Source organism: Halictus rubicundus, unplaced genomic scaffold, assembly GCF_050948215.1.
Source record: "Halictus rubicundus isolate RS-2024b unplaced genomic scaffold, iyHalRubi1_principal scaffold0045, whole genome shotgun sequence".
In the NCBI taxonomy this organism is placed as follows: Eukaryota; Metazoa; Arthropoda; class Insecta; order Hymenoptera; family Halictidae; genus Halictus; species Halictus rubicundus.
This window is the reverse complement of record NW_027488586.1, coordinates 988,272-1,013,046: the sequence shown is the minus strand read 5'-3', so window position 1 is coordinate 1,013,046 and position 24,775 is coordinate 988,272. Positions and strand designations below refer to the sequence as shown.

The window sequence follows — 24,775 nt, the reverse complement described above, 5'->3', positions numbered from 1 at the left end:
TAGCGATTGCGTCATGGTCAGATATATTATGACGTCATGCTTTCTTATGAAGCCTAACTTACCGGTGACACAGTATTTTTTTGTTATTTATTACGCATTAGGCCGGAACTGGCCTATCAACGGACATACATAGGGTGAACGTCACTCGACACTGAACGTGGAAAGCGTACCCAGCTCCCCATACTGGACGAAAATGTTACTATTTAGCTTCTTCTAGCGGCCGTTCGTTCATTCATGGTGGTTCTAGAGCAATTTCGTCGAGGTCATAATATTCCTCTCTGATAATAGTAGGCAACATCTTAAACACAATGAATAGTATTGTTGAATGTCGTAGAGAGTTGGGAAGTGATTCGTGTATTATGCCTTTAGTAAATTCACAGTTAACACCACCAATATCTTCTACAACTCACTCGTTAAATGATGAAGTAGATAACATTGATTATCGTTTTGAACAAGCCAGACTGCAGAGTTTTGAAAATTGGCCTGTGCCATATATTATAGAACCAAAAAGACTGACAGCTGCCGGATTTTATTACACAGGCGAAGGCGATAAAGTAAGATGCTTTGAATGTAACGTGAAAATCTGTCCATGGGAAGAAGGTGATAATCCGATGGTTGATCATCAACGTTGGTGGGCAAGATGCAGATTTATTCGAAAAATTAATTGTGGCAATGTCCCAATCGAATTAGATCCTAATACAGTTTCATCACCAAGGCTAAAGAGTAAAAGCCCTTATGGTGTAGAATATAGACCTACCTCTGGTCCAGACAATCATAATTTAACATCAGAATTACGATTACCAAGTACAGCAAAACTAAGTTGTTTAGGTTTAGAAAGACCTAACGGACCAGTACATCCTGAATATGCCAGTCAAGATGCTAGACTATGGACGTTTGAAACATGGCCAAAAACTATGACACAAACAAAACAACAATTAGCGGATGCTGGTTTTTATTATATTGGTAAAGGTGATCAAACTGTGTGTTATTATTGTGGCGGTGGTTTGAAAGATTGGGCAGTAGGAGATAATCCCTGGGAACAACACGCAATATGGTTCTCGAAATGTTATTATTTGTGGATGGTTAAAGGTCCATACTATGTTAATAAAGTAACGGGTCAGCACATATCACCGCCATCCAAAGAGGTATGTGGAAAAATGTTGAATTTTCGATTATCTCTGTATATAGATCGTTGTTTTTATATTATTTTGTTCCAGACAACAATGCAGATGAATCAACGAAGTTTTATTAAGAAAGTTCAATCTATATGGATGAACGTAAAAATGAAGAAAGATGTGGAAAGTAATCCTGGTCCAAGTTCTCAATTCTGTTCCACAGACAGTCGTATAGAAAGCATTGGATCTGTCACAGAATCTGTAAAAGGAAGCATAGAAGATCTATCGAATGCGAAAACGCAAAACAATAACGATAGCAATGCGAGGATGTGCAAAATTTGTTACAACGGAGAATTAGGATTAGTATTTTTAAAATGTGGACATATAGTAGCTTGCGTTAAGTGTGCTCCCAAAATGGCAACTTGCGCAGTATGCAGAGAACCTGTTACTAGGACTGCACGAGTCTTCTTCTCGTAGTATTCCATACAATGCTGTTCCATAGACATACAGTGACTCCAACTAATATTGGCACACTCTTAAAAATCGCATAACATTATCAATATTGGAGTATACTACTTGAATTTTTTTCAGAAGTTGGAACAATTGGTTCGCTTACATAACGTGAAAAAAATGTTTGATTAAAATTACAATTGGTCGAAATTGCAGAGAAAGTACTAACAGTTGTAGTTTGTAACTTTTTTATGCGGGCTTATATTAAACATTTAAAAAGTACGTTTTGTACATCTGTATCAATTATACATATTCTGAATATTTCATCTAAATCGGTCAACATTGCACTGAGCTACAAACGTTTAACGATGAAAGCTTAAGGGCGAAAGTCGCAGAATTTTGGACTTCTCAGGGAATTTCGCCCTTATGTGATCATTTTGAAACATCTGTAGCTCATTGCAACGATGACCGATTTTGATGAAATTCTCAGAATATGTATAAAGGTCGCCCCAAACAAGACGGACAAGATGCCGAAGTTGTTTGGGCGGCCAGATTCAAGAACACGGGCTAGAAATTTGCCGGTCAGGAATTGGTCTTCGTGCTCGAAATCTTTCCGGCGTCGCCCCGACGTCGTTGGGGCCATAACTTTGAACGTCCAGATGGCCTTTCGAGAGCACGTTGACACGTCCCCTACTGTGTATGGCACAAAAAAAATGTTTTTAGGGGCTCCACAGCTCCTTAGGTAAACTATCGGTATCTCTCCTCTACAATATCATGGGGATAGGAATCGTGCCTGTCGCTTGGTGAAACAGCATCACACATCCTTATGTTATACGTGAATTACACAATTTTTTTAAGGAAATATCCAAATTAGGAAGGGGGTCATTCCATGCGAATTAAATCTTTTTTTTTTGGACCATGTTTCGAATTTGGATGAAACTGAAAGATTGAGCCATCATTTTGTAATCTTCGAAATTGTTTAAAGGATACGGACCATCAAAGTTTGCTATTTGGGATGAGTTTTACGAAAACTGCATACACAACACATTTTATACCACAGTTATTATTAAAGATAAAAAACATTTTCTTGTTTTAATCATCATCGCAAGAGACTGTTCTTTTTAAATAATTCATCATTTTATATTCGAATGTGATTACTTAATGCAAAAATATTACTAATATCTTTGTTTTGCAAATTTTACCATCGGTTGAAGTGTTAAAAAATTTGAAAAAATATGGCCACATTTTACGATTCTTCCTGTTTGAAATTCCGTTTTTTCCCGAACTATTTATTGTTTTGTGTCCATTAAGTTGCTGGATATTCTTTAGACATTTTGAAGTGAGGGTCGACAGCGTCTGCCCTAAAATAAAAATTTTCACGTAGTGAAAAGAAGAGCACGGGGAAGGTCATTTACATATTTTACCTAAACTGCTGTTAGGGTGTTGTGCACTCCGTGTGTACAGTAAAGGTTAATGCCATCCATAGTACAATGGACATTGGTTTTTCCAAGCCTGCCGGGGACTAATTTAAATATTATTTTTCTCGGCTCCGTCAGTTTTAGTGGAGACTCTAATTATTGTACGAGAGAAGAAAATGGGGACGTCAGCGGACCCCCGCATGAGAGCGAGGGGGAAGAGCCGCAGGACAGGCAACCTCCACAAAAGAGGAGACGTCACCGACGACAACAGAATGAATACCGCAATGATGAAAACGAGGATCGCTATGCGGCGATACATAATGAAGTTTTGGAGTGTGCCAAGCAGCTCAAGACTGCTACGGAGGCGGCGACATCGGGCAACCCCGGAGTGTCGCAAGGAGAAGAAGATGGGGTTCAAAAAGAATTGCAAGACTTCTTGCGGTGGATATGCTCGGCCACTTCGAACCTCAAGCGAAGTACGCAGGAGCGATTCAAGATGGAGATTATTGAGCGTTTGGCTGCGGCAAAAAAAGTCGGAAGAGACCTAGGCGGTACTTAAGTTAGATTTAGTTAGATTAAGTTAGATTAAGTTAGATTACTTTATATAAAGATAATTTAGGCTAAGATAATTTTTGATAGCATTTAATTGTATAACATGTAGTTTGTAGCGTTTTAAATAAAAATAATTTTATAAGGATTTGATTAATTATTTTACGCTCACTTACCTCAAGCAAACTGCCAACCGTTCCTCTGGCGCAATTGGTGTTTTCCAAGGCGTACAAGTTTTTGTCAAATCATCTTTGATTTTCCCAAGTAGGGCATAAAAACAATCACGATTCATACGGAAATATCCGTAAAATTTTTCCTCGTGATCCAGCATTTGTCTGAATAGAACGAATTCTCCTTCGATGGCTCGATTTTGCCACAGCGGGTGGACACCGTAGCGCCTTCTTCCTCCCCGACTTGCCTCCTGTTCCGACTGGCGCTGCTGGTTCAGTTTGCGCAACGCGAGCAGTAGCCCACTGAATTTTACCATCACAGTTACCAATCCTACAGAATTCGGCATTTTGTCTGAATGCTGGATATTCGTTCTCGCGTGCTAAAGGTCGTGTTTTTTGGCCAAAAATGGTGCTGAAATCTTGGTTCACAGCCCTTAAATACACAACCGGTTAGGGGGGTGGGACTTCCTCGGCCAGATGAGTGGCAAGCAAATTGTATATTTTTAAAGGGTGTTCGGAGACCTTTCTGATTTACTGTAGGTTGCTGTCGGCGTGCGGGTTGCAATAAAACATTTGGCCGCCAGATTTGCCGTTTTGCACGTGAGGGTCGCCATGGCGTGTACATCGAAGGTATCTATTAGTTTATTGTCGTTCCAAGGACAATTTTTTGGTAACATATTTCTCTGCGCGTCCACCGTCAACGTGTTTCAGGAGGACAAAGAATCAGATCTTTCCGAACTTCTGCCGTGTTTATTTGACTTCTTTGACAAATTGTTTCATCGTGCCGATATCACGACCAACTCCGAAAAGTTCTAGTTTCACTCTCGACATCAATAGGAAAAACATCGGTGAAACAGCATTTTTAAAAGTAATACAGTACTTATAATGTTTTACACACACACCTTGCATGACCTTGAAGGTCACTGTGCAGTATACGGATGAATTCGTCTAGACAGGCGCTTTCGTGCGATACAAAAAAATATACAGCAATCCATTTAAAAAATTGAAGGTCGCTTTCATATCTAGCAAAATAGTATAAACAAAAAAAAATTACACACGCCATTGTGTTGCATATGATTCGAACAATGCAGATCTCTCAATGATCTGAGAGAGTTCTGAAAGTTCTCTGAGATCTTGTGAAGAAATAGAGAAGCCGACGGATCGGGAAAAGCTATACGGGTTAAGGAACGCACGTAAAGAAAAACACCGATGGTCGATTGAACAGACAAGACTGCGACGATCGACCGTTGTCTCGATCGCTCCTGCCTCCCGTTCCCCGCGCGGCTCGCGAGGTCCACCAAGCTGCTCGATCCACCCGGTGGCTCGCGGGACGCGGGGTGCGACGCAGGGGCGACGTCGCGCACGCGCCGTCGATCTAGTCGTTAGAGCCGATTTATTGAAAACATGTACATACGGTTCTGTCATATAACATTAAAATCGTGTTTTACTTGAGTGCACATAGAAATATGTTTGTCTTCTGCGCGTATCTTTATTGGCGGCTGAACCCCTCTTCGCGTAAATCCCGAACATACCGCCCGCCTCGACGTCGATTGTTCGACGTTGATGTTTCACCGTTCGATGGCGCGCGAGATCGATGTGTCGATGCGAGTTGGAGTGGGGGGTTTCTACCTCGCTACGCGTTAATTCAGTCGCGTAAACGATGAATGGCGCCGCCCGCCATGACAAGTCCGCGTAGTGACCTCGTGCGTATCGGATTTTGTACCGACTATGTTTCCCCCTGAGCTCCTCCTTCGTCGTCTCTGACCGGCAATGGGACCACTTTGGCGACGGTCCGGCGGAAGGTGCGGTCTCCCCGTCGTAGAGTGACCACACGAACGAGCCCATCGGGTCCGGGATGCACCTCGGCGACACGTGCGAGTGGCCAGCGGGTTGGCGGGGTGACTTCGTCGGCGACGAGAACGAGCGTGCCAATACCGATGTTTTCTCGCCGTCGTTGCCACTTTGGACGCTGCTGCAGCTGGTGAAGATACTCAGTTCTCCATCTGCGCCAAAAGTGGTCGTGGAGATTACGGATTAATCTCCACCGCGCGGTCAGAGACGAGGCGGTTGCCTCGGGGGGAGGCTCGGGGGGGGTGTGAAGTGGTTCGCCGACTAGGAAGTGCCCGGGAGTGAGTGGACTAGTGTCCTGTGGGTCGTCGGTCAGCGGGGTCAGAGGTCGTGAGTTCAAACACGCTTCGACCCGGCACAGCAGCGTGGCCATCTCTTCATAGGTGAGTGTCGCCTCCCCTATCACCCGTCGAAGGTGGTTTTTCACCGACTTGACCGCCGCTTCCCACAGGCCCCCCATATGCGGAGAGTAAGGAGGGATGAAGGTCCACTGCGTCCCGCCGTTGGCCAGTTCCTCCGAAACAGCCGCGTGGAATTGCGATGCCTCCCGGAACATTCCCCTCAGCATGACGTCAGCTCCCTTGAAGGTGGTCCCGTTGTCGCTGAGCAAGCTGCTGCATCGCCCCCGACGCGCCACGAACCGTTGGAACGCTGCCACGAAGGCCTCCGACGACAGGTCAGTCACTGCATCTAGGTGCACCGCCTTGGTGGCCAGGCAGACGAACACCACAATGTATCCCTTGTGGCTCTTGTGACCCCTGCCCTTGGTGGTGCGAATCTGGATTGGCCCTGCATAGTCCACACCTGTTGCAGAAAAGGGCTTTGACGGACATACCCGGGAAGGCGGAAGGTCTCCCATGCGTTGTTGTCCCACTTCTGCCCGGAGCCGTGTGCAGGTGACGCAGTCACGTAGGACCTGCTTCGCCCTTGGTCGCAACCTGGGTATCCAAAAGGCCCTGTGGACCCAGGCCAGAGTCGTAGAGAGGCTCCCGTGCAGAGTCTTCTGGTGTGCATCCCGTACGATCAACGTCGCCAGGTGGGTCGACCTCTCGATGAGGACTGGGTGCCGCTGTGACTCCGGCAACGATGACAGCCGTAGGCGCCCTCCGACTCTCAGGACCCCGTCGTTGTCTAAAAACGGGACCAGAGTGTTGAGGCACGAGGAAGTCGGGATTACCTTACCTTGGGTGAGTGCTCTGATCTCCTGTGAGTACGTGCAGCGCTGCGTCACACGGACCACACAGGTTAGCGCTTCTTTTAATTCAGTAACCGACAGTGGCCCGGTCTTCTTGACAGCTGGCCTCCTGGTGTTGTGGATGAAGCGTCTGAGATAGGCTGAGACACGCGTCAGCCTTGAGAGTGAGGAAAACCTGAGGACCAGCGAGTTTTCCTCCGGTGCCACGACCACCTGCGCGACGGCGACAGACCTTTGTTCCGGTGCGACCTCGCATGGGCTGAGCGTAGTGGTCGCAGGCCACTCGCCAGGTGCGGCGGTCAGCCAGGAGGGTCCGTGCCACCAGAGAGGTGAGGCACGCAGTTCCTCAGCTGATATCCCTCGGGTGGCTAGATCTGCGGGGTTGTCCAGTGTCCCCACATGCCGCCACGTGACCCCAGGTAGGAGGTTCTGGATCTCCGCGACCCGGTGGGCGACGAAGGTCTTCCATTTCGACGGATGCGTCCGGATCCATGCCAGGGTCACCGTCGAATCGGACCAAGCGTGGGTTGTGACCTCGTCGAAGTTCAGAGCCGACCGCAGAGACGACAACAAGCGTGCGAGCAGAACCGCGCCGCACAGCTCCAGCCTGGGAATAGTCTGCGGTTTGATAGGAGCCACCCGCGTCTTCCCCATCAGAAGGTTCGACCAGGATCCCGTCTTACGCCGGACCACGAGGTAGACGACCGCCACGTACGCTCGTTCTGAGGCGTCACTGAAACCGTGGAGCTCCACGTCTGACATGCACGGTGAGAACCCAACCCACCTCGGTACCGTGACGACCGTTAATGAGGAAATCTCGATCCTTAGTTGTGACCAGCGTGCAGCCATCGACGCGTCCAGAGGCTCGTCCCACGAAACTCCAGCGAGCCAGAGGTCCTGCAGTATCGTTTTTGCTCGTACGATGACCGGAGCTAGCCACCCAAGGGGATCAAACAGTCGGGCGATCTCGGAGAGCACGGTCCGCTTGGTCCACTTGGACGCAGCGGCATCCGAGAAAAGAGGTCCGCGGACTGCTAGCGTGTCCCCCCGGACGTCCCAGCAGAGCCCCAGAGCGCCGTGGACTTCCTTGTCTTGGAAGACCTTCTCCTCCACGCACGCAGCGCGGAGTTCGGGGACGTTGCTGGCCCATTTATCCAGCTGGAAACCCGCGGAGGAGAGGAGGTCCGTCAACTGCCGACGTATCTCCAACGCTCGCTGAAGGTCATCTGCGCCAGTCAGGATGTCGTCCACGTACGAATGTTCCCTGACGGCCCGTGCTCCTAACGGAAATCGACTCTCCCCGTCGACGGCTAGCTGCTTCAGGACCCGATTTGCGAGGTAAGGTGCCGGAGCAGTACCATAGGTGACCGTCGAGAGCCTGAAATCAGTAACCGCTTCACCAGGATCATTCCTCCACAGGATTCGGAGCCAATCCTGATCTTCGGGGTGGACCAGAATTTGCCGGAACATCTTTACGATGTCCGCCGAGAATGCCACCTTATGCAGACGCCAACGGGTGATCACCGCCCACAGATCACTCTGGAGCTTCGGGCCAGCGAGCAGCGAGTCGTTCAGAGAGCCTCCTGAACCCATCCCGAGCGAGGCGTTGAACACGACCCGGATCTTCTTGCGGCCGTCTGACACCTTCCAGACCGCATGGTGCGTCAAGTAGCAGCCGGGCTCGTGGTTCATCAGCGATTCCCGCGCCCGCTCCATGTGTCCCAGACGATGATACTCCTCCATGAAACCCACGTACTGCTCGCGAAGAGATTGGTCGCGGGATCGGTTCCTCTCGGCGTTGAGTAGCATCCTCAGAGCGACCGCTCTCGAGGACGCGACCTTCGGGCGCTCCTCCCCCCTAAAAGGTAAGCGAACCACATACCTCCCGGTGGGGTCGCGTCGCGTGCTCTGGCTGAACAATTCCTCGCATTGTAGATCCTCTGGTGACATCGGTGACGACGGGGCGACTTCCTCCAGTTCCCAGAACAGCTGGAGGTCCGGTAACGAGGCCTGACGACTCACGTGGAGGATCCGTGTCGATCTTGCGGCTGCCGGCTGTTCGACGGGCCCTAGCAGAGTCCAGCCGAACGGAGTTCGGACAGCGACGGGTGTGCCAGCGGGCCCCGATCTCTTCTCCAGAAGTAGCATCCCGCAGACGTCGGCACCGAGCAGGACATCTACCTGTGCTGGCTCAGAGTAGTGCGGGTCCGCCAGAGGCAACCCCTGTACGTGAGGCCAGTCTCCCGGGAGGACACGCTGCGCCGGCGTCGGAGCGATGAGACGCTTTGTAACCAGGGCATCTACGGCCACCTGGAAAGTACGATCAAGAGGAGATCGGAGGGTTACCTGGACCTCGGATCGTGCGGTTCCAACGTTCGCTCCCTGATATCCCGTCAGCTCCACTCGCACCGCTCGTCTCTTCAGCCTGAGGGACTGAGCCGCCCACTCTGACAGGAACGACGACTCCGATCCAGAATCAAGCAGAGCCCTGACGGTGAGAGTCCGTCCGTTGGTCGCTTCTAGGGAGACCCTGGCGGTGGCGAGAAGGGTGACCCGGTTGGTGCTGACCGCGTACGCCGCCGACGTGGACGACGTCGTAGCCTCATTCGGTTGTCCCCGCTGGAAGGAGTCGTGAAGAGTGGTATGATGGGTCCCGTCGCACGCCCAGCAGCGGTACTCCGAGGAACACTGCGTCTGCTGATGACTGGACGCGAGGCAGTTGAGACAGAGGCCCTTTTTCTGCACGAACTGTCTCCTTTCCGCAGCTGAGAGAGCCTTGTACGTTTTGCACGCGCTAAGGGCGTGACTTCCAGAACACAGTGGGCACAGACGTCCTCCCTTAGGTTTGGGCTTCGTTTCGACCTTGACCGCCAACATGTTACGCGCAGAAGATGGGATGGGTCGGATCACGGCGCCTCCACCCTTCGGAACCGGAGCAGGCGGGTCCTGAGGCCGAGCCGACCCTAGAGCGTGAACGCGATTCTCGAGGTAGCTCTCCAAGTCGTCGAAGCACGGCGTGGCCGTGGGGTCCCTCAGAGACATCTCCCACGCCAACCTCGTCGTGTGGTCGAGCTTCTCCGACGCGAGAAACACCAGCCACTCGTCCCACTCCGCGACCGGTTTCCTTAACGCCTGGAACGCCCGCTGAGTCTGCCGAAATTCGTCTAGCAGACGCTTGATCTCTGACGGCTGGGCCTTCGCCAGGGTCGGGTAAGTGATCAAGCGTCTCATGTGCGCTGCAGTGAGTATCCGTTGATTCCCAAACCTCCGCTCCAAGGCCGTCCAAGCACCGTCGTAATTGGCCTCGGTGATGGGCGTGAGGTCCAACATTTTGGCGGCTTCACCTGTCAGACAGGACTTTAAATACTGCATCTTCCTCACTTTAGGGATGCGGGTGGACTCGTGGACGAGAGAGCAGAATTGGTCACGGAAGCTCTCCCACTGGTACAGGTCCCCCGAGAAGGAAGGCAGTTTCATCGGCGGCAGCACCACCTCCGACTCCGCCGGCATCGTGTTCACCGGCACGGGCGTGGGAGGGGCGGGTTTGGCCTCTAACATTTCGTCTATTGCAGAGCCGTGTTCGATGTAAGCCTCCTCGACCTCGGAGAAAAGGTCGGTGAACAGGTACGGGAGCGTGGGCTCTGCTTGGCGAGTGATCTCTGCATGGCGCTCGGTGAACAGTCTCCAGTAGCTCTCCAGCAACTCCCTTCGCCTCAAGAGGTTCGGTCGAGTCAGATACTCAGCTCCGCTTTTTCGCAGGTTGCTCAGGAAGCGGGAGATGCGACCGCCGAGATCCGTTTGCGCGGCCACGAGCTCTGTCACTTTCGTTGACATATTCGAACACGCGCACGATATGACCGAAGATAGTTGAAGGTGAGTTGAAACCGAAACACACCGAGTTTGGCCTTGCGGGCAACCTCAAACGCTCCAACTGTTTGTTTGTCGGACGGACGAGCTCGCCTTGGTACGGGTCACCAAAGGAGACAACCGTCGACGATTCAAAACTAACCGTTTTCGAAACACGTTCTTAACGGAAAAACTCGGCACTTTTCTCACTGTTGCTTCGTTTCCAGACGAGAAAACCGACGGAACGCCGACTGGAGCACGAGCCGCGTGAAGAGAAGCACAAAAAACAGGGGCGCGGAATAAACGAGGGGGTGGATCGTTGCCGATGCTCAAGAGCCCGCTCGCACGTTGATCCGGCTCGAAGGACCAAATGATTCGAACAATGCAGATCTCTCAATGATCTGAGAGAGTTCTGAAAGTTCTCTGAGATCTTGTGAAGAAATAGAGAAGCCGACGGATCGGGAAAAGCTATACGGGTTAAGGAACGCACGTAAAGAAAAACACCGATGGTCGATTGAACAGACAAGACTGCGACGATCGACCGTTGTCTCGATCGCTCCTGCCTCCCGTTCCCCGCGCGGCTCGCGAGGTCCACCAAGCTGCTCGATCCACCCGGTGGCTCGCGGGACGCGGGGTGCGACGCAGGGGCGACGTCGCGCACGCGCCGTCGATCTAGTCGTTAGAGCCGATTTATTGAAAACATGTACATACGGTTCTGTCATATAACATTAAAATCGTGTTTTACTTGAGTGCACATAGAAATATGTTTGTCTTCTGCGCGTATCTTTATTGGCGGCTGAACCCCTCTTCGCGTAAATCCCGAACAGCATATAAAAAACAGTACCACTTTTTCCTCTTTCATTTTTTTTTCTATTATTCACTATTTACGAGAAAAATGCTGGCTAGTAATAGCGTGAACAACCTGTATATTAATAATTTCATTTTCTGTGAATAATTACACATATATAAATAATTTACCAAAATAATTAATATACTTGACAAGAAATTAACAATTTTCATAACAAAATTTATTTTTGAAAACTAACAAATTCAAAACGAAATTAATGATAAATGAATGTTATTCGCTATCCGACTCATTCTCAGTACTTTCAATGTGATCCCTGTTCACGTTCTTCCAAACAATCTGGATCTATCTTTACATTCTTATTATTTTCGGATAGGTATGAAACATATAGTAAAAGCAAATTAAGAATAAATAAAAATGATTGACATATTATTATTGCAAAATTGTTTATGCATAGAAATTATTATTATGATTATTAATAACAATTTCCATTCTCATATACATACTCATTTAGTGTCATACGCATTCTATGCAGAAGGAATGTATTTAATATCGTGATATACACGAATATTGAATTTTTCCAGTAAATTCTGCACCGTGACTGCGTCCGTATCCGCAGAGATTTCTAACGCTGCTCAATCTTGTCTGTGGGTTGCCCGTGGGCAACACGCTCCAGCATAGGCATCTCGGGGGTGTAGAGGGGAGTAAACAGTTCTACGGTTTTCGGCACTTGGCCTTTATTGCGAGGACCTTCGAGCGACTCTCGAGTGGCCTGTCAGTACGATCGGTCCTTATGGACAGCGACTGCGGCCGTTCGAACAACTTCGGCATCTTGCCCGTCTTGTTTGGGGCGACCTTTATCCTGAGCCACATTCACCGTTTCACACAATTTCTCATCGATCCACAATCGTTCTAAGATTTATATCATTTTATCCACCGAGTGTCCCAAACTTTTCCGAACAAACTTTCTATGATTTACACAAAAATTAGTGTTCGGTCTCAAGTAGACCCGGACACCACTTCGAGACCATGAGCGAGCCCATTGAAAGGGCCATATACAAACACTTCATTTTTCAGACCATCTTTCCCTTCGCACCCAATTCATTTTACTTAAATAGACGTGATTACCCCGTAACTTCGTCACGGCCCTGAATATCGTTCGCGAGCAAGCGAAACGGGATTTACGACCCCGCGGAGTCCGGCATACGGTCTCACGACATTTCGGACGCCTCAATTAGAATAGAAAATGTTACACGTACACAAATCCGTAATAAATCGGTCAAAAATTGTTACCCTCCAATTTAGAATTTTTTTGAACAGAAAATGAAGCACCACTAGAAATTGTTGTGGCATTATTTCAACGAAAATACAAAAGATATAACGGTAATTATTTACATTAGGGGCTTCCCCGCCGATTTTGATGACCTTGAAATATGTTGTCAAGGCCATCATTCTGAACAACTTTTTCCTATACATGTTACCGCCGCTCAGCTTTAGTTTCCGAGATATTCGCAAAAAAGTTTCAACATCTCAAAAAGTGATCCGAGTAGGTGTGAGTTAGATTTGAAGGTAAACATTTACATTAGGGGCTTCCTCACCGATTTTGATGACCTTGAAATACGTTGTTAATAGATTACTAAGCATTTAAATATTATATAAAATCGGATCAAAATATATAAAATAAATAAAAAATATTCTGACGGAAGAAAAATTTAGTTTTAGAACGGAAATAGCATCAAGTGCAAAGGGTTAATCTACGTAATGAAATAATAAACATCGAAAACTTATCCTCACGTAATGCTAAGAAAAAAAATGTTGTACACACTCCAGCAATAAATGTTTCGCTACAAAATGATTATCGCTTTGACAATAATCTCAACAACCCTGAAACATCAACAGCCTCGCATGAAAGCTCAAGATCTTCATCTGAACGAAAACAAAACCGCAGCCCCATATAAGGGAATCTTACTCACCGTGCGGAGAATGCCATAATCTGCTCATCGAGAACTTGATCGGAGAAAGAGAGAGAGACGGGAGAAGAGGCAGGTGGTATTTGATTGGCCTAAGAGCGTCGAGATCGAGGGATTCGCGGTGTATCGCGAATCGGAGGATAGGATGGCGGTGCTGCACCCTAAATCATGGGTCGCCGACACCGATTCCCGTTCAATTTACTAATTGAGTCGCTCGTAGCCCGGGTGGGCGTGGCCCGTCGCGCGCCTGCCCCCCTCACGCCTTGGCCCCGCCCACCACGAACGCGAGAGCAACACGTGCCACGTGCGACCCCGTCAAAATCGAAATCACCCTTGTCAGTGGCACTTGGACCGCATACGGAAACGCATCGAGCCCGCATTGCAGTGTCGTGCGTGTCCTGCACCGTCATCCTCGCGACCTAATCGCCGTTCGAGCCTCCAAAAATATATCAACCTTGAAAAATTGCTGAGACGCATGGTTCCTTGATTCTGCATTGTGCAAAAAAAAAGATCTTTTTGAAACGGGGCTGTCTTTGGAGATTTTCGCAGTTATTATCTCTTGGGGATTTAAAAGTATTGTTTTAAGATTTTTATTGAACTATATTTGGTTGACGTCTTCGTTGAAGGGGGAGAGTTGCAGTTGGTTTTTGTGATTCCTGTGGTGGTTTTAGAAGATCGAAGGGAAAGATGATGCTGGGTGGCTACGAGACGCAGCCCGATTATTATCCACAGTGGGATCAACCCGACAACTATGTCACGCAGCAACCATACGGTGAGTTGTTACCCTAAATCTCTATGGGTTGTCTATTTAAAGGTAAATGCATATCTCACAGGCCAGTCCGGCCGGCTCAGCATCATAACCCTGGTTTTGGCCGTAGCGTTTAGGGGCCGGCGTCCGTGCCAGGCTTTGAAACCGAATTTCTTCTCTGGCCTGTCGGGCCTTCTCCACATGGCCTTTCGAGAGCGCGTTGACAGTTCCCCGCTATGACGAATTGTTTCACCGCACAGACTGTCAGATGATATTCTTTTTCTTTTGTTAGCATAGTAATAAATTGTTATTTTGTTTCATATAACGTTTAAATTCCTTGACAACGTATTCCCCATCTATTACCACTACGAACTTTGAAAAGTTCTGGTTGATAGCTTTTTAAATAAATACAGCATGTTCATTCTGCCTTCGCGCCACTACGCCACGAGCCGTCAGGCTCTGGCATTGGCCTGGGAACGCCAGGGGTTCTGGTAGCAGGGGAAACGCTCTCAAGTGGCTGTGTTGGACCCCAAAATTCGTATAATTAATTATATTAACTGGGAAAATTCGCCGGCCGGACTGGCCTGTGAGATATGCATTGACCTTGATGGGTAGACTATTTTGAAGGGTCCCCACTGTAACCGTTCTTTCCTACCGTTTCTACCGATTCGCGTACGCTGTTACTCGTATCTCTATTTCGCGTCTCGAGACTATCCCTAACCGTCTCGCAGGGCCGGTTACTACCCTAATTTCTCGAAGCTTGCACGCTCGCGAGCAGGAATGGATTCGTGCCTCCAGGCACTGGAAAGCGGCGAGGTATGGACGAGTTAAATGAGATATTCGTAGCCCAGATAAGGTAACAAAAGATGATATATTCTCGTAAGAACCATCGTGTGTGTTTGGATACAGTAATTCCAGGTACCGTGTGGAACAATAGGTCGGCCTCCCGTGCCGACGGCTCGCGACAAAGTATTATGAACGCGTGAAAGACGCTCGCGGTACGCTCGCTCGACTCTACGCCCGGTTTTCGGAATCGGTTTAGAAAATCACTCAGCACGGATCGCGCCCCGCGACAAGCAGTTCGTGACCCGTCTGACCGTCCCTACACTCGGCCGGATAATCGTACGAGTGATCAGGATGGAGACAAACACGAAATCGCCGTCACTCCACGCTTCCCATGATTCTGCTCTTCGGCACGTAATCGTGGCCTCTAAGCAGTCTCGGGCGAGGCGGCGGCAGAGTGTCAGTGACCGTGCAAAGTCCGATCGCTCCTATCTGACCCGAAATCCGCGATCGAACGACGTCGTACCCGTCAGACCATCCAGGCACCTGGACGATGTTCGGACAAGTGGCCTGAGTGGAGACGCACACTAAACCTTGGTCACTCCACGGAACGCACGAGTCTACCCTCTGGCATGATACATGGCCTCGGAGTATTCTCGGATATTGGTCACGGCAGAGCGTCCACGATCGTGCAAGGCGCGATCGTCTCGATTCAGTAGAGACGTGCACTAAACCTCGATTATTCCACGGGACCTATAAGTTCACCCTTTGGCACGATACGTGGCCTCGGAGTGATCTCGGACAAAGGTCACGACAGAATACTCGGGATCGTGCGATGCTCTTTCGTACCGATTCGGGGGAGACTCGCACTAAACCTCGGTCGCTCGACGGGACCCAGGAGTCTACCCTTCGGCACGATACGTGGCCTCGGAGCAAGCTCTGATAAGGTCACGACAGAGTAGCCGCGATCGTACGAAGTACAATCGCCTCGAACCTGGTCGAGACCCACACCAAACCTCGGTAATTCCACGGGACCCAGAGGAGTACCCTCTGGCACGGTGCGTGGCATCGGAGTACCCTCGATTAAGGTCACGGCAGAAGAACCCTGATTGTGCGAAGTGAAATAGTCTCGATCCAGACGAGACTCACAGAAAACCTCGGCAGTCCCTCGGAACCCAGGAGTTTACCCTTTGGTACGTTTCGTAGCCTCAGAGTACGCTCTGTTGAGGTTTCGGAAGAACCACCGCGATCATGCGATGATTGACTGTCTCGCTTCGACCCGTATAGTACGTACCGTATCTTTGAAACAATACTTATACGTACCCTATACTAATATTTATATTTGAAGGACGAAGTGAATCTACTGTGTCTGTTCGACGCGATAATCGCACGCTTCGCGACGCGTTTCTATCGCTGCGCGACGCAGTTCTCTAAATTTTATAAAATCGTGTCGTACCGACACACGGCGCCTTCCACTCGCCGTCGCTCCTAAATCGTACTCGCGACTTGCTCGCTGCAAGTGATCTACACTGACACTAGTAACGCCTCACTTCGGAATTGATAATTAAACATTTCTCGATCAATCTTTAGGCGAGTGAAAATTATGTAATTTCGTTTGACTACTACGCGGTCACGTCCGAGAGTCACGGAGCTTTATATAAAACGTTTCGACAGTGTCACGGCGCGGTTTGCGCTCGTGACTCCTCGGTTTGAGGCGCGTACGCGTTGAGAGCAGGAAGGACGGTTTGCCTTGCTCTGCCGAGTCGGTTTGACTCCTCGAACGGGTACCGTGTTTCGTCGAACAGACACAATTCTTAAACGCGTGTTTCTCGGACCGCTTCCAGACGTAGAGTGCTGGATCGCTGGCTCGCATCGACCTCCTTCGATCATTATCGAGTGGGGATCGATGCGTGCGCAACTCGACAAGGATCGCGATATCTCGCGATCCCTCACTATCTCCGGACTCGCGAACAACGTAGTATGGTACGGTGGTGGGGTCGTATCGCCGACCGATACGTGCGGTATATGTGTATGCAACCGACACGGTTACACCACTTTCGGCGTCCCTGAATTGAATTGTATTAAAAAATTTCGCGGAAAGTTAAAAATTAGTTCTATCATGGATAGACAATTTCGAAGAGTGGGGTCTCCACTTTCGGCGCCCCCGAAGTGAATTTAATTGTATTAAAAAATTTCGCGGTAAGTTGAAAATTAGTTCCGTTCTAATTTGATAAATTCCAGCTATTTCGGTGGGTTTCAATAATTTGCGATTTATTTTCGAATGGATGTACGGTGTAGTGAAAGCTCTTTGTACGCCTGTAACTCCATGTAAAAAAATCGTATAGCGTTCCCAGTCTGTGCTCATGTTAAAGATCAAAGTTTCTGCCTTTTTTCTCATCTCTTAAAATACTTGACACGTACATAATCACTGTATAAACCCACCACGGTCACAATGACCGGTTTTATATTTTACAATTAACGATCAAAATTCATTCATGGAAAATAGTGGAATAAATTTTCTTGTCCGAGCATTTGTTGTATTGAAAATTACAGGCAATCTCAATAGATTGAGGGTTGCCATTTTTATAAGGGAATAGAAGCTAGCTTGGTGAGTTTAGTGTTGAATCGTCTCGGGCGAGCCGGTTAGGCGACAGAATGACAAAAGAACGTCACAATAAAGAAACGGGAACCATTTTTGTACGCTGACAGTGTCCGACGCAGACAGCCAATCAACGTACTGGGGCGCGGACTCTTTGAGTTCCGGGGGTAGTTCCGGAGCAGCAAACTCAACCGCTTCAATGCCACCCCTAATCGAAGAGATCGGAGTGCAGGAGACCAGCTACTCCCCCCTGCAACAATACTCTCACCCTTCGATAAGCCAGCACTACCATACCCTACCCCAACCGCAACAAGAGGTTCCGCATCATCATCTGCTGCACCATCATCATCATCCCCAAAGCCACAGAAGGGACAACGATTATTCCGGTGTCTCGGCGATGAGCCAAGTCGAGAGCGGTTTTCAACAACACCTGAGAGAAGCTACGAGAGAGGGTGGCCTGGTGATGAGACAACGAAAAGTCAAGAAAAAGGTCAATATCATTAACACGTTCGTCGCCGCGTCATCCATATGTGGGTGACGGAATTATTTGTGCAGGTTTTAAAGTGAATTTTTACGTTGATATATTCATTGTTCTAAACTTGATTAGGATCTGTAACGTGCAAGAAAGTTGGAGGATTACTCAGCATCATACATTTAATTTTTTGGAAGTTTTATTTCATTAAATAACTTACTTCGATTTTATGGAATTTTTGAGGTTTCTAGGTGGACGTTGAAAATGTTAAGAGGAAACAGTGTGAACTGGAAAGGGCGAGGAATTCGCGGATAAGCAAAGCGTACGCGAATCTTAGAGATTGCATGCCGAACATACTCCAGGATACTAAATTATCGAGGGTCAATACGATTAGGCTAGCTACTTCTTACATTGGATACTTGATGGCCTAAACCGCAGACTTTTTGGGCTGAGATACCATGGCTTGCCAGGAGGAACTAGACGACTTAGACGAACCAGGTTTGTCATGGTTTTTATTATAAGAGAGTTTGTCATATTGCCAGGAAAATACACTGAGGTATTTTCGAGAGTTTGTAGAATTATACTATGTTGAAATCATTCGTGATCTCCCATTCATAAAGGCGCTCGCTTCAAATATTGTTTAATCGAACTTGAAAGTCTGTAATCTTGTTTAAAAATATACCATTGTATTTGGGGGAGTCTACAGAATTATACTACGTTGAAATGGTTCGTGCAGCTATCACGATTCAAGCCGAAGAAATTCTTAAAGTTGAAAGTTTCACTGCGACTATTGTTTCGCCCCCTCGTAAAAGCGTTCGTTTCGACGGCCCTGGCGAGTCGCGAAAAGGCTGCAATGGCCGTCTGGCGCGAATGCGTCGCTCACACGCTGTCAATTAACATTTTCTGAACCTCCTCGTACATTAAGGGAACCAAATACTTTTCGTGAATGGTTTCTTTACCAGAAATGTCTGTAGAATGCATTCCTGTATAGTAAATTTCTGCTAGATAAAGGATTTTTCACATAAATACAAAAATAGAGCGTACAAAGTACCCGCGTCGGCACATTTTCAAACTTTAACAACCAGTTACAACTATTAGGAAGTACATAAAAATATAATTGACTATATGAATATGTAGAGGAGAGTCCCCTCCATCTCTTGACTCAAAGAACTTTCTCGCGTGTTTAGTTTTTGCGTAACACATCGTTTTGTATCAAAATCGGGCATTTTTACAAAAACCAAAATTTTTCGAAAACGTTGCGTGATGGAGCAATTCTACTTTCAGATTTGGTTTTAGGATGACAAAGTGTATAAGAATCACCCAACAGGTATTGCAAAACTCGAAAAAAGTTTGATTTTGTTGGACAGTGTTATGAATCAGGGTAAAAATTATATTATATTAAAAAATTATATTAAATGAAGGATAAACAATAGAAAGAAATACCATTTTATTATCATACATAATAATAGTATAACTAATAATACTAGAATAATATAAATAATGGTTAAAAAATAACTATTTATATTTACAAATCAGTATAATCTAAATTGAGTAGTTGGGATTCTTGTTGAGGAGTTCGGATGGTGATAGCTGGGTTGATGCCGATCGGTGACTTCTTCAAAAAATCCAGTTTTCTCAACTATATGTGTTTCGGATCACGCGAGCTCCGCGGCGGCACGAGACCCAAGTCTGGGCCAGGGGCAAGAGAGGTGACGGGATTGCCCAAACATAACAAGGCGCTAGACCACCGAGCCTCTCGTCACCTCTCCCCACCACCTTCAGCGCAACCGACTCCCAATAATTCGGTTATAATTAGTCTTTGAACTGCTCGTTTCTAACACGCATCGCTTCGCTTGAGCCTTGCCGTTTTCTCTTAACAAAAGGAAACTCATTGCGCTTCTTCGGGTTTCCGCGCTTCGATTAGTTATAGTTTTCTTACGTTATTGTACTAATAGTCTGAAGTTGGTGTCGGGATTAGTTGTTAAGTGACTCACGCAAGTTTGAATAAAATAGACGCTAGATAGACTTAGAACACCACAGGGTTCGCATCGAAGATTCTTAACTCCCTCCACGATTCCTACTGCATCCTTTAACAATATGCTCCTGCAAATATTGAATGATAGTATTTATCCTACCTTTCAGCTTATTTTTAACAATAAGAAAAATTTCCTTTCTGGGAAAACGTATTGTTTGGAACTATAGTGAAAGGAAAGAGGTATAGGGTGCGATAGAGGCAGGTAGAGAATAATAGTGGACTGTATGAAATAATAAATAATGTATTAAGAACAAAGCGGAGAGGTACAAGACAGCGGAGAATTTATAGCAGTCGGAGATGTAACGCGCAAATCGTGAAGCGCACGATTTGGGAGAGTGAAGTGTCGTGGAGCGCACGAATAAACGAAAGTACACTCGCCGAAATTTCTATAAAGTCATCGTCATTTTCATAGATATTTTTAAAATATTACAATTTCTGTTGCTTTATCGTATCTGGCCTTGTGCTTTGTTGTCACTCGGATAGAAGGACCGCGCACTCAAGACCGCATTGTTTACTATTTACGTTTTTTTTAATTATTTCTGCGTGGTGCAGAACACAAGTGCGAAGTTTCTATAAAGTCACTTAGTGTTTCTCTGGATTCTGAGCAGAGAACTACGGGAAATTGCAAACATTCTAAAAGTATTAGTTTTAGAACTCATAGAAATCCTGTTTTTTATAATTTGATTCGCGTGTAGTACAATGCCGAGAGGAAAAGTACTAACAATTGAAGAAAAAGCATCGATCGATGCTTATAAAAATATGGGCTGCTCTAATCGCGCAATTGCTAAGAAAATTAATCGGTCATATACTGTGATTAATAATTATATCAATTTACGTGAAAATTACGGAAAAAATCATTTTAAAGGTGGTAATAAAAAATTGTCAAAGAGACAACATTCATTATTAATGAGGTCTGCGGCTAAGGAAACGAAAAATGCAGCACAATTGCGAGCTGAATTGGAGCTCCCAGTAACAAGAAGACGTAGGCAACAACTTTTAAATTATTCTGGGCAATTTGTGTGGACAAAAATGCAACGTAAACCAGCCCTTAAAGAAACACATAAACAGGCCCGTCTTGATTTCGCACGGGCACACATGTCCTGGACGAAAGAGTGGGAGTCTGTCATTTTTTCAGATGAGAAAAAATTTAATTTGGATGGGCCTGATGGCTGTAAATATTATTGGCATGCTCTGAGAAATGAGAAAAGTGTAACAATGAGTCGTAACTTTGGCGGTGGTTCCCTAATGATATGGGCTGCGTTCAATGCTGACAAAAGGACTCCAGTGTGTTTCATAAAACACAAAATGAATTCTGAAAATTATACGGATTTGTTAGACATGGTTCTAATACCCTTTACAGAAAATATTGAAGATGACAATTTTATTTATCAGCATGATAATGCTGCAGTGCACGCGTCGAAGCACACAAAGCAGTGGCTTCTTGAAAGAAATATCAATGTTTTGCCATGGCCTGCTTGTTCTCCGGACATAAATCCTATTGAAAATGTTTGGGGTATCATTGCGCGACAAGTTTATAAAAACTGCAAACAATACAACTCCATTAGCGAACTAAGGGATGCGGTGACTGAAGCATGGGCGTCTGTTAAAACAGAAACGCTACAAAAGTTAGTTTCGTCAATGCCCAATCGCATTTTTAATGTAATTCAAAAAAATGGAGGTTACACTAAATATTAAAATAGATATAATAAAAAAACAATTGTTAATTTCAACTTTATCCGTATAAAACGAAACTGACATTATAGAAATTTCGCAGTCTGTTCTGTGTAAAATTATATTTTTGTTTTCTTTTATCAATAAATGTTATACTTATGTTTTGAAATCGGCGTGTATGCTTTCTTTATGTAATCCCGAAATGCTACCAAATACAAATTTTTCATTGGTAATGGTATAATTATAAGAATTCATTACAAAACACAGTGACTTTATAGAAATTTCGGCGAGTGTATAGCGAGACTGTGATCGAGCGATCGAGCGTGTCTAAAGACCTCGTTTCGCGGTTATCGCGGGTTATTTATACTGTGCGTGGCCACCGGCGTCGGAAGGAATAAGGAGGGGGGTGGGGTTTTTGAAAATGACAAAGGATTTGGCAGTGTCGAACGTTAGCTAGCGCACGAGGGCAATGCCCTAACGGCCGCTACTGCAGGAAACAAGGACGGTGGGTGACGGATTTGATATTTTGGAATATGGGAACGGTGGCTCACGCGACAAGTAAACGTTTAGACGTGAATACAAAGTTTACGTCTGAGTGCGTTCACCCGGTCTCGGCGCCGAGCTCGATCAGCTGGCTATTGTCAACGCCGAGACACGGTCGCACCGAGGCCGCTCGTCTGCGGATTAGGTCGCAAAAACTATGTGGCACGAGAAATGATGTTTGCGTTACCGAGTTTCTCGGTAACGCCTGCAGCGATTTCGAACATTCCGCCCGCCTTCGACAATCGTCGAACGAAATGAACGCGCGCGGGCGAGCGGGATGCTAATGAACGTTAGTGAATGAATGAATGACGCGATGAAATGCAGAGCGGTAAGCTTACATACTACGTTGCGGTGGGGTACACGTTGTCGGAAGGATATTGTTCGCGAGGAGCCCGTCGTTTACGCGTCTGCCGCGCGATGCAGGGGAACGAGCTTTGTCACCGGCCGCTGGCACTTGCTGGTCGGTATCGTCATGGTGGCGACGCGGACGTGTCCGTCGGCTCCTGGTGGTCCTTGACGATGCGCGCCAGCGGCCATCTGGACGGGGGCGTAAGCTCCGATCTGTCGACGACGAGGTCCCTGACCCTGAGGGATGTCGCCAGAGGTGTGCCTGCGTCGCTGGCGCCGCCCGCCATCGGATGCACCGGAGTCGTTGGGAGATGCGGCGCTCGTCGGAGGTGTGCTGCTCCTTGGCCCCTCTGGGTTGGTAAGCCAGCTAGGTCCGAGCCACCAGAGCGGATGGCTGGGCAGCTGGGATGGTGACGTGCCGTGTACGGCGCAATCCGCCGGGATGTCCGGTGTCCCGGCGTGGTGGAGGTGACCGGCGGGCTGCACGGTCTAGACCTCGGACGCTGGAGTGGCCAGATCGTTGAAGGTGCAGGTGTGGCTGGTTGCCGTGGGTGTCGAGGGCCCAGGACTTGTCATCGGGCCTGACAGGATCCACCCGAAGATGGTCTCCTGCGCGACCGGACCTCGATGCCCTCCGCTGCTGATGCCCGCCAGCAGGACCTGCGGGTACACGTCCGCTCCCAGGAGTAGGTCGATGGGGGTGGATGACGTGGAGGACGGATCTGCGAGAGTGAGGCCCGAGATATGCGGCCAGGTTGGAGCGAAGGTCCGGCAGCGCGGCCGGTATGACGTCAACCGGGGGAGGATCAGCGCTTCCACTGCGCAGGAGAGGTCCGCTTGGTGTCTTGAGGCGACGTCCATATAGGCTCTCCCTCTTGCGGTCGACGTGGCCTTGGCACCGGCACCCACCACCACCTGTGAGCATGGCTTCCGGTGGAGTCGTAGCTGCTGTACCAGCGACTCGCTGACCAGCGACACCTCGGAGCAGGGGTCGATCAGCGCCCTGGCGACGACGGTCTGGCCTGCTGACCGAACGGACACGAGGGCAGTGGCGAGGAGCACCGACAGCGGTTCCTCAGAGTGTTCCGAGCCGTTGACGACGTGCATGGAGTTGACTGGCGGAGGGCGGCTGCCCTTCGCGAGAGCGTCGTGGAGCATGGTATGGTGCCTCTCCGTGCACCGCTGGCAGGTCTTGCTGGATCGGCAGGCTGCGACGGCGTGTTGTTCCAGGCAGTTGTGGCACAGATGGTTGGAGGTCACGACCCGGAGGCGGTCCAGCGGCGTCCTACTTCTGAAAGCATCACAAAAACACAAGAGGTGCGTACCTCGGCAGAGTCCGCACCGTGACTTTGTGGAGGGCTGGTCGGCGGCGACGTGGACGGCTTCGACTCCCTTCGCTGGGGGTTGCCGAATGGGCACGAGGTGTCCATGCCGACTCTCAATAGGCCTCCAGGGTGCGGATCGTCGTCTCCAGGAAATCTAGCAGCTCGGAGAGCGTGGGTGGATCAGTGCTGCTGCCCAACGATGTCTCCCAGTGCTTCAAGGTCTCTGCGTCCAGGCGCCGCGCGACGTGTTGGACCATCCAGTAGGCCGTGTCGTCGACGGGAATGTCAAGGCCATTCAGCACCGATGCCACGTTACAGCTGGTGTCGAGGAGTTGCTTCAGTCCTCCGGCGGTGTGCGTGGTGCAGGCTGGCGTCCCGTAGAGGATGTCGAATTGGGCATCGACAAGGAGCCGGCGGTTTTCGTATCTGTGCGCCAGTAGCTCCCAGGCCTGGTGAAAATTATCAGCTGACATCGGGATGCGACGGATCAGCGATGCGGCTTCTCCGATGAGGCTGGCGGACAGGTAGTGGAATTTCTCGGCGTCACTCCACGACGGGTCGTCAAGGACCAGTGACGAAAATAGGTCCTTGTACCGCGTCCACTCGCTGTACTGACCCGAGAAGGCCGGTAAGTCGATGCGCGGGAGCGAGGACCGGGCCCTGGGTCCGGACGCTGCAGGAGGCGGGATGCTCGGCGATGCAAGGGTCGACGTGGGTGCGAGGCGCGCCAGTGCGTCGAGTAGCTGCCCCTTCTGCAGCGAGTAGGCCTGTTCGCCTTCCGTGAAGATGTCCAGGGTGAAGTAATCGCTCTGTTGGTCCTCGGGGGTGGCCGTGGATCGAATTCGGTCGTCTTGCTCCTCGAACTGCTGCCATCTTTTCTCCAGG

The 24,775-nt window shown here is 48.5% G+C and overlaps 4 protein-coding genes across 4 annotated transcripts; 2 read left to right on the top strand and 2 right to left on the bottom strand.

Annotated features, from left to right (window-relative positions):
* Positions 1–308: 308 nt before the first annotated feature.
* On the top strand, positions 309–1,592 carry LOC143363413 (death-associated inhibitor of apoptosis 1-like). The gene is made up of 2 exons (XM_076804008.1): positions 309–1,145; positions 1,218–1,592. Exons 1-2 carry the CDS (start codon positions 309–311, stop codon positions 1,590–1,592), a joined length of 1,212 nt encoding a protein of 403 aa, XP_076660123.1.
* Positions 1,593–6,455: 4,863 nt separating this feature from the next.
* Positions 6,456–9,622, bottom strand: LOC143363388 (uncharacterized). Its single transcript, XM_076803986.1, has 2 exons — positions 6,733–9,622; positions 6,456–6,619 (listed from the first exon to the last, which is right to left on the bottom strand). The coding sequence occupies exons 1-2, from the start codon at positions 9,620–9,622 to the stop codon at positions 6,456–6,458; spliced, it is 3,054 nt and encodes a 1,017-aa protein (XP_076660101.1).
* A 4,431-nt stretch (positions 9,623–14,053) lies between these two features.
* On the top strand, positions 14,054–18,399 carry LOC143363407 (uncharacterized). Its single transcript, XM_076804005.1, has 3 exons — positions 14,054–14,145; positions 17,578–17,974; positions 18,241–18,399. The coding sequence occupies exons 1-3, from the start codon at positions 14,054–14,056 to the stop codon at positions 18,397–18,399; spliced, it is 648 nt and encodes a 215-aa protein (XP_076660120.1).
* A 4,655-nt stretch (positions 18,400–23,054) lies between these two features.
* Positions 23,055–23,995, bottom strand: LOC143363387 (uncharacterized). The gene is made up of 2 exons (XM_076803985.1): positions 23,940–23,995; positions 23,055–23,856 (listed from the first exon to the last, which is right to left on the bottom strand). Exons 1-2 carry the CDS (start codon positions 23,993–23,995, stop codon positions 23,055–23,057), a joined length of 858 nt encoding a protein of 285 aa, XP_076660100.1.
* Between the last annotated feature and the right edge of the window lie 780 nt (positions 23,996–24,775).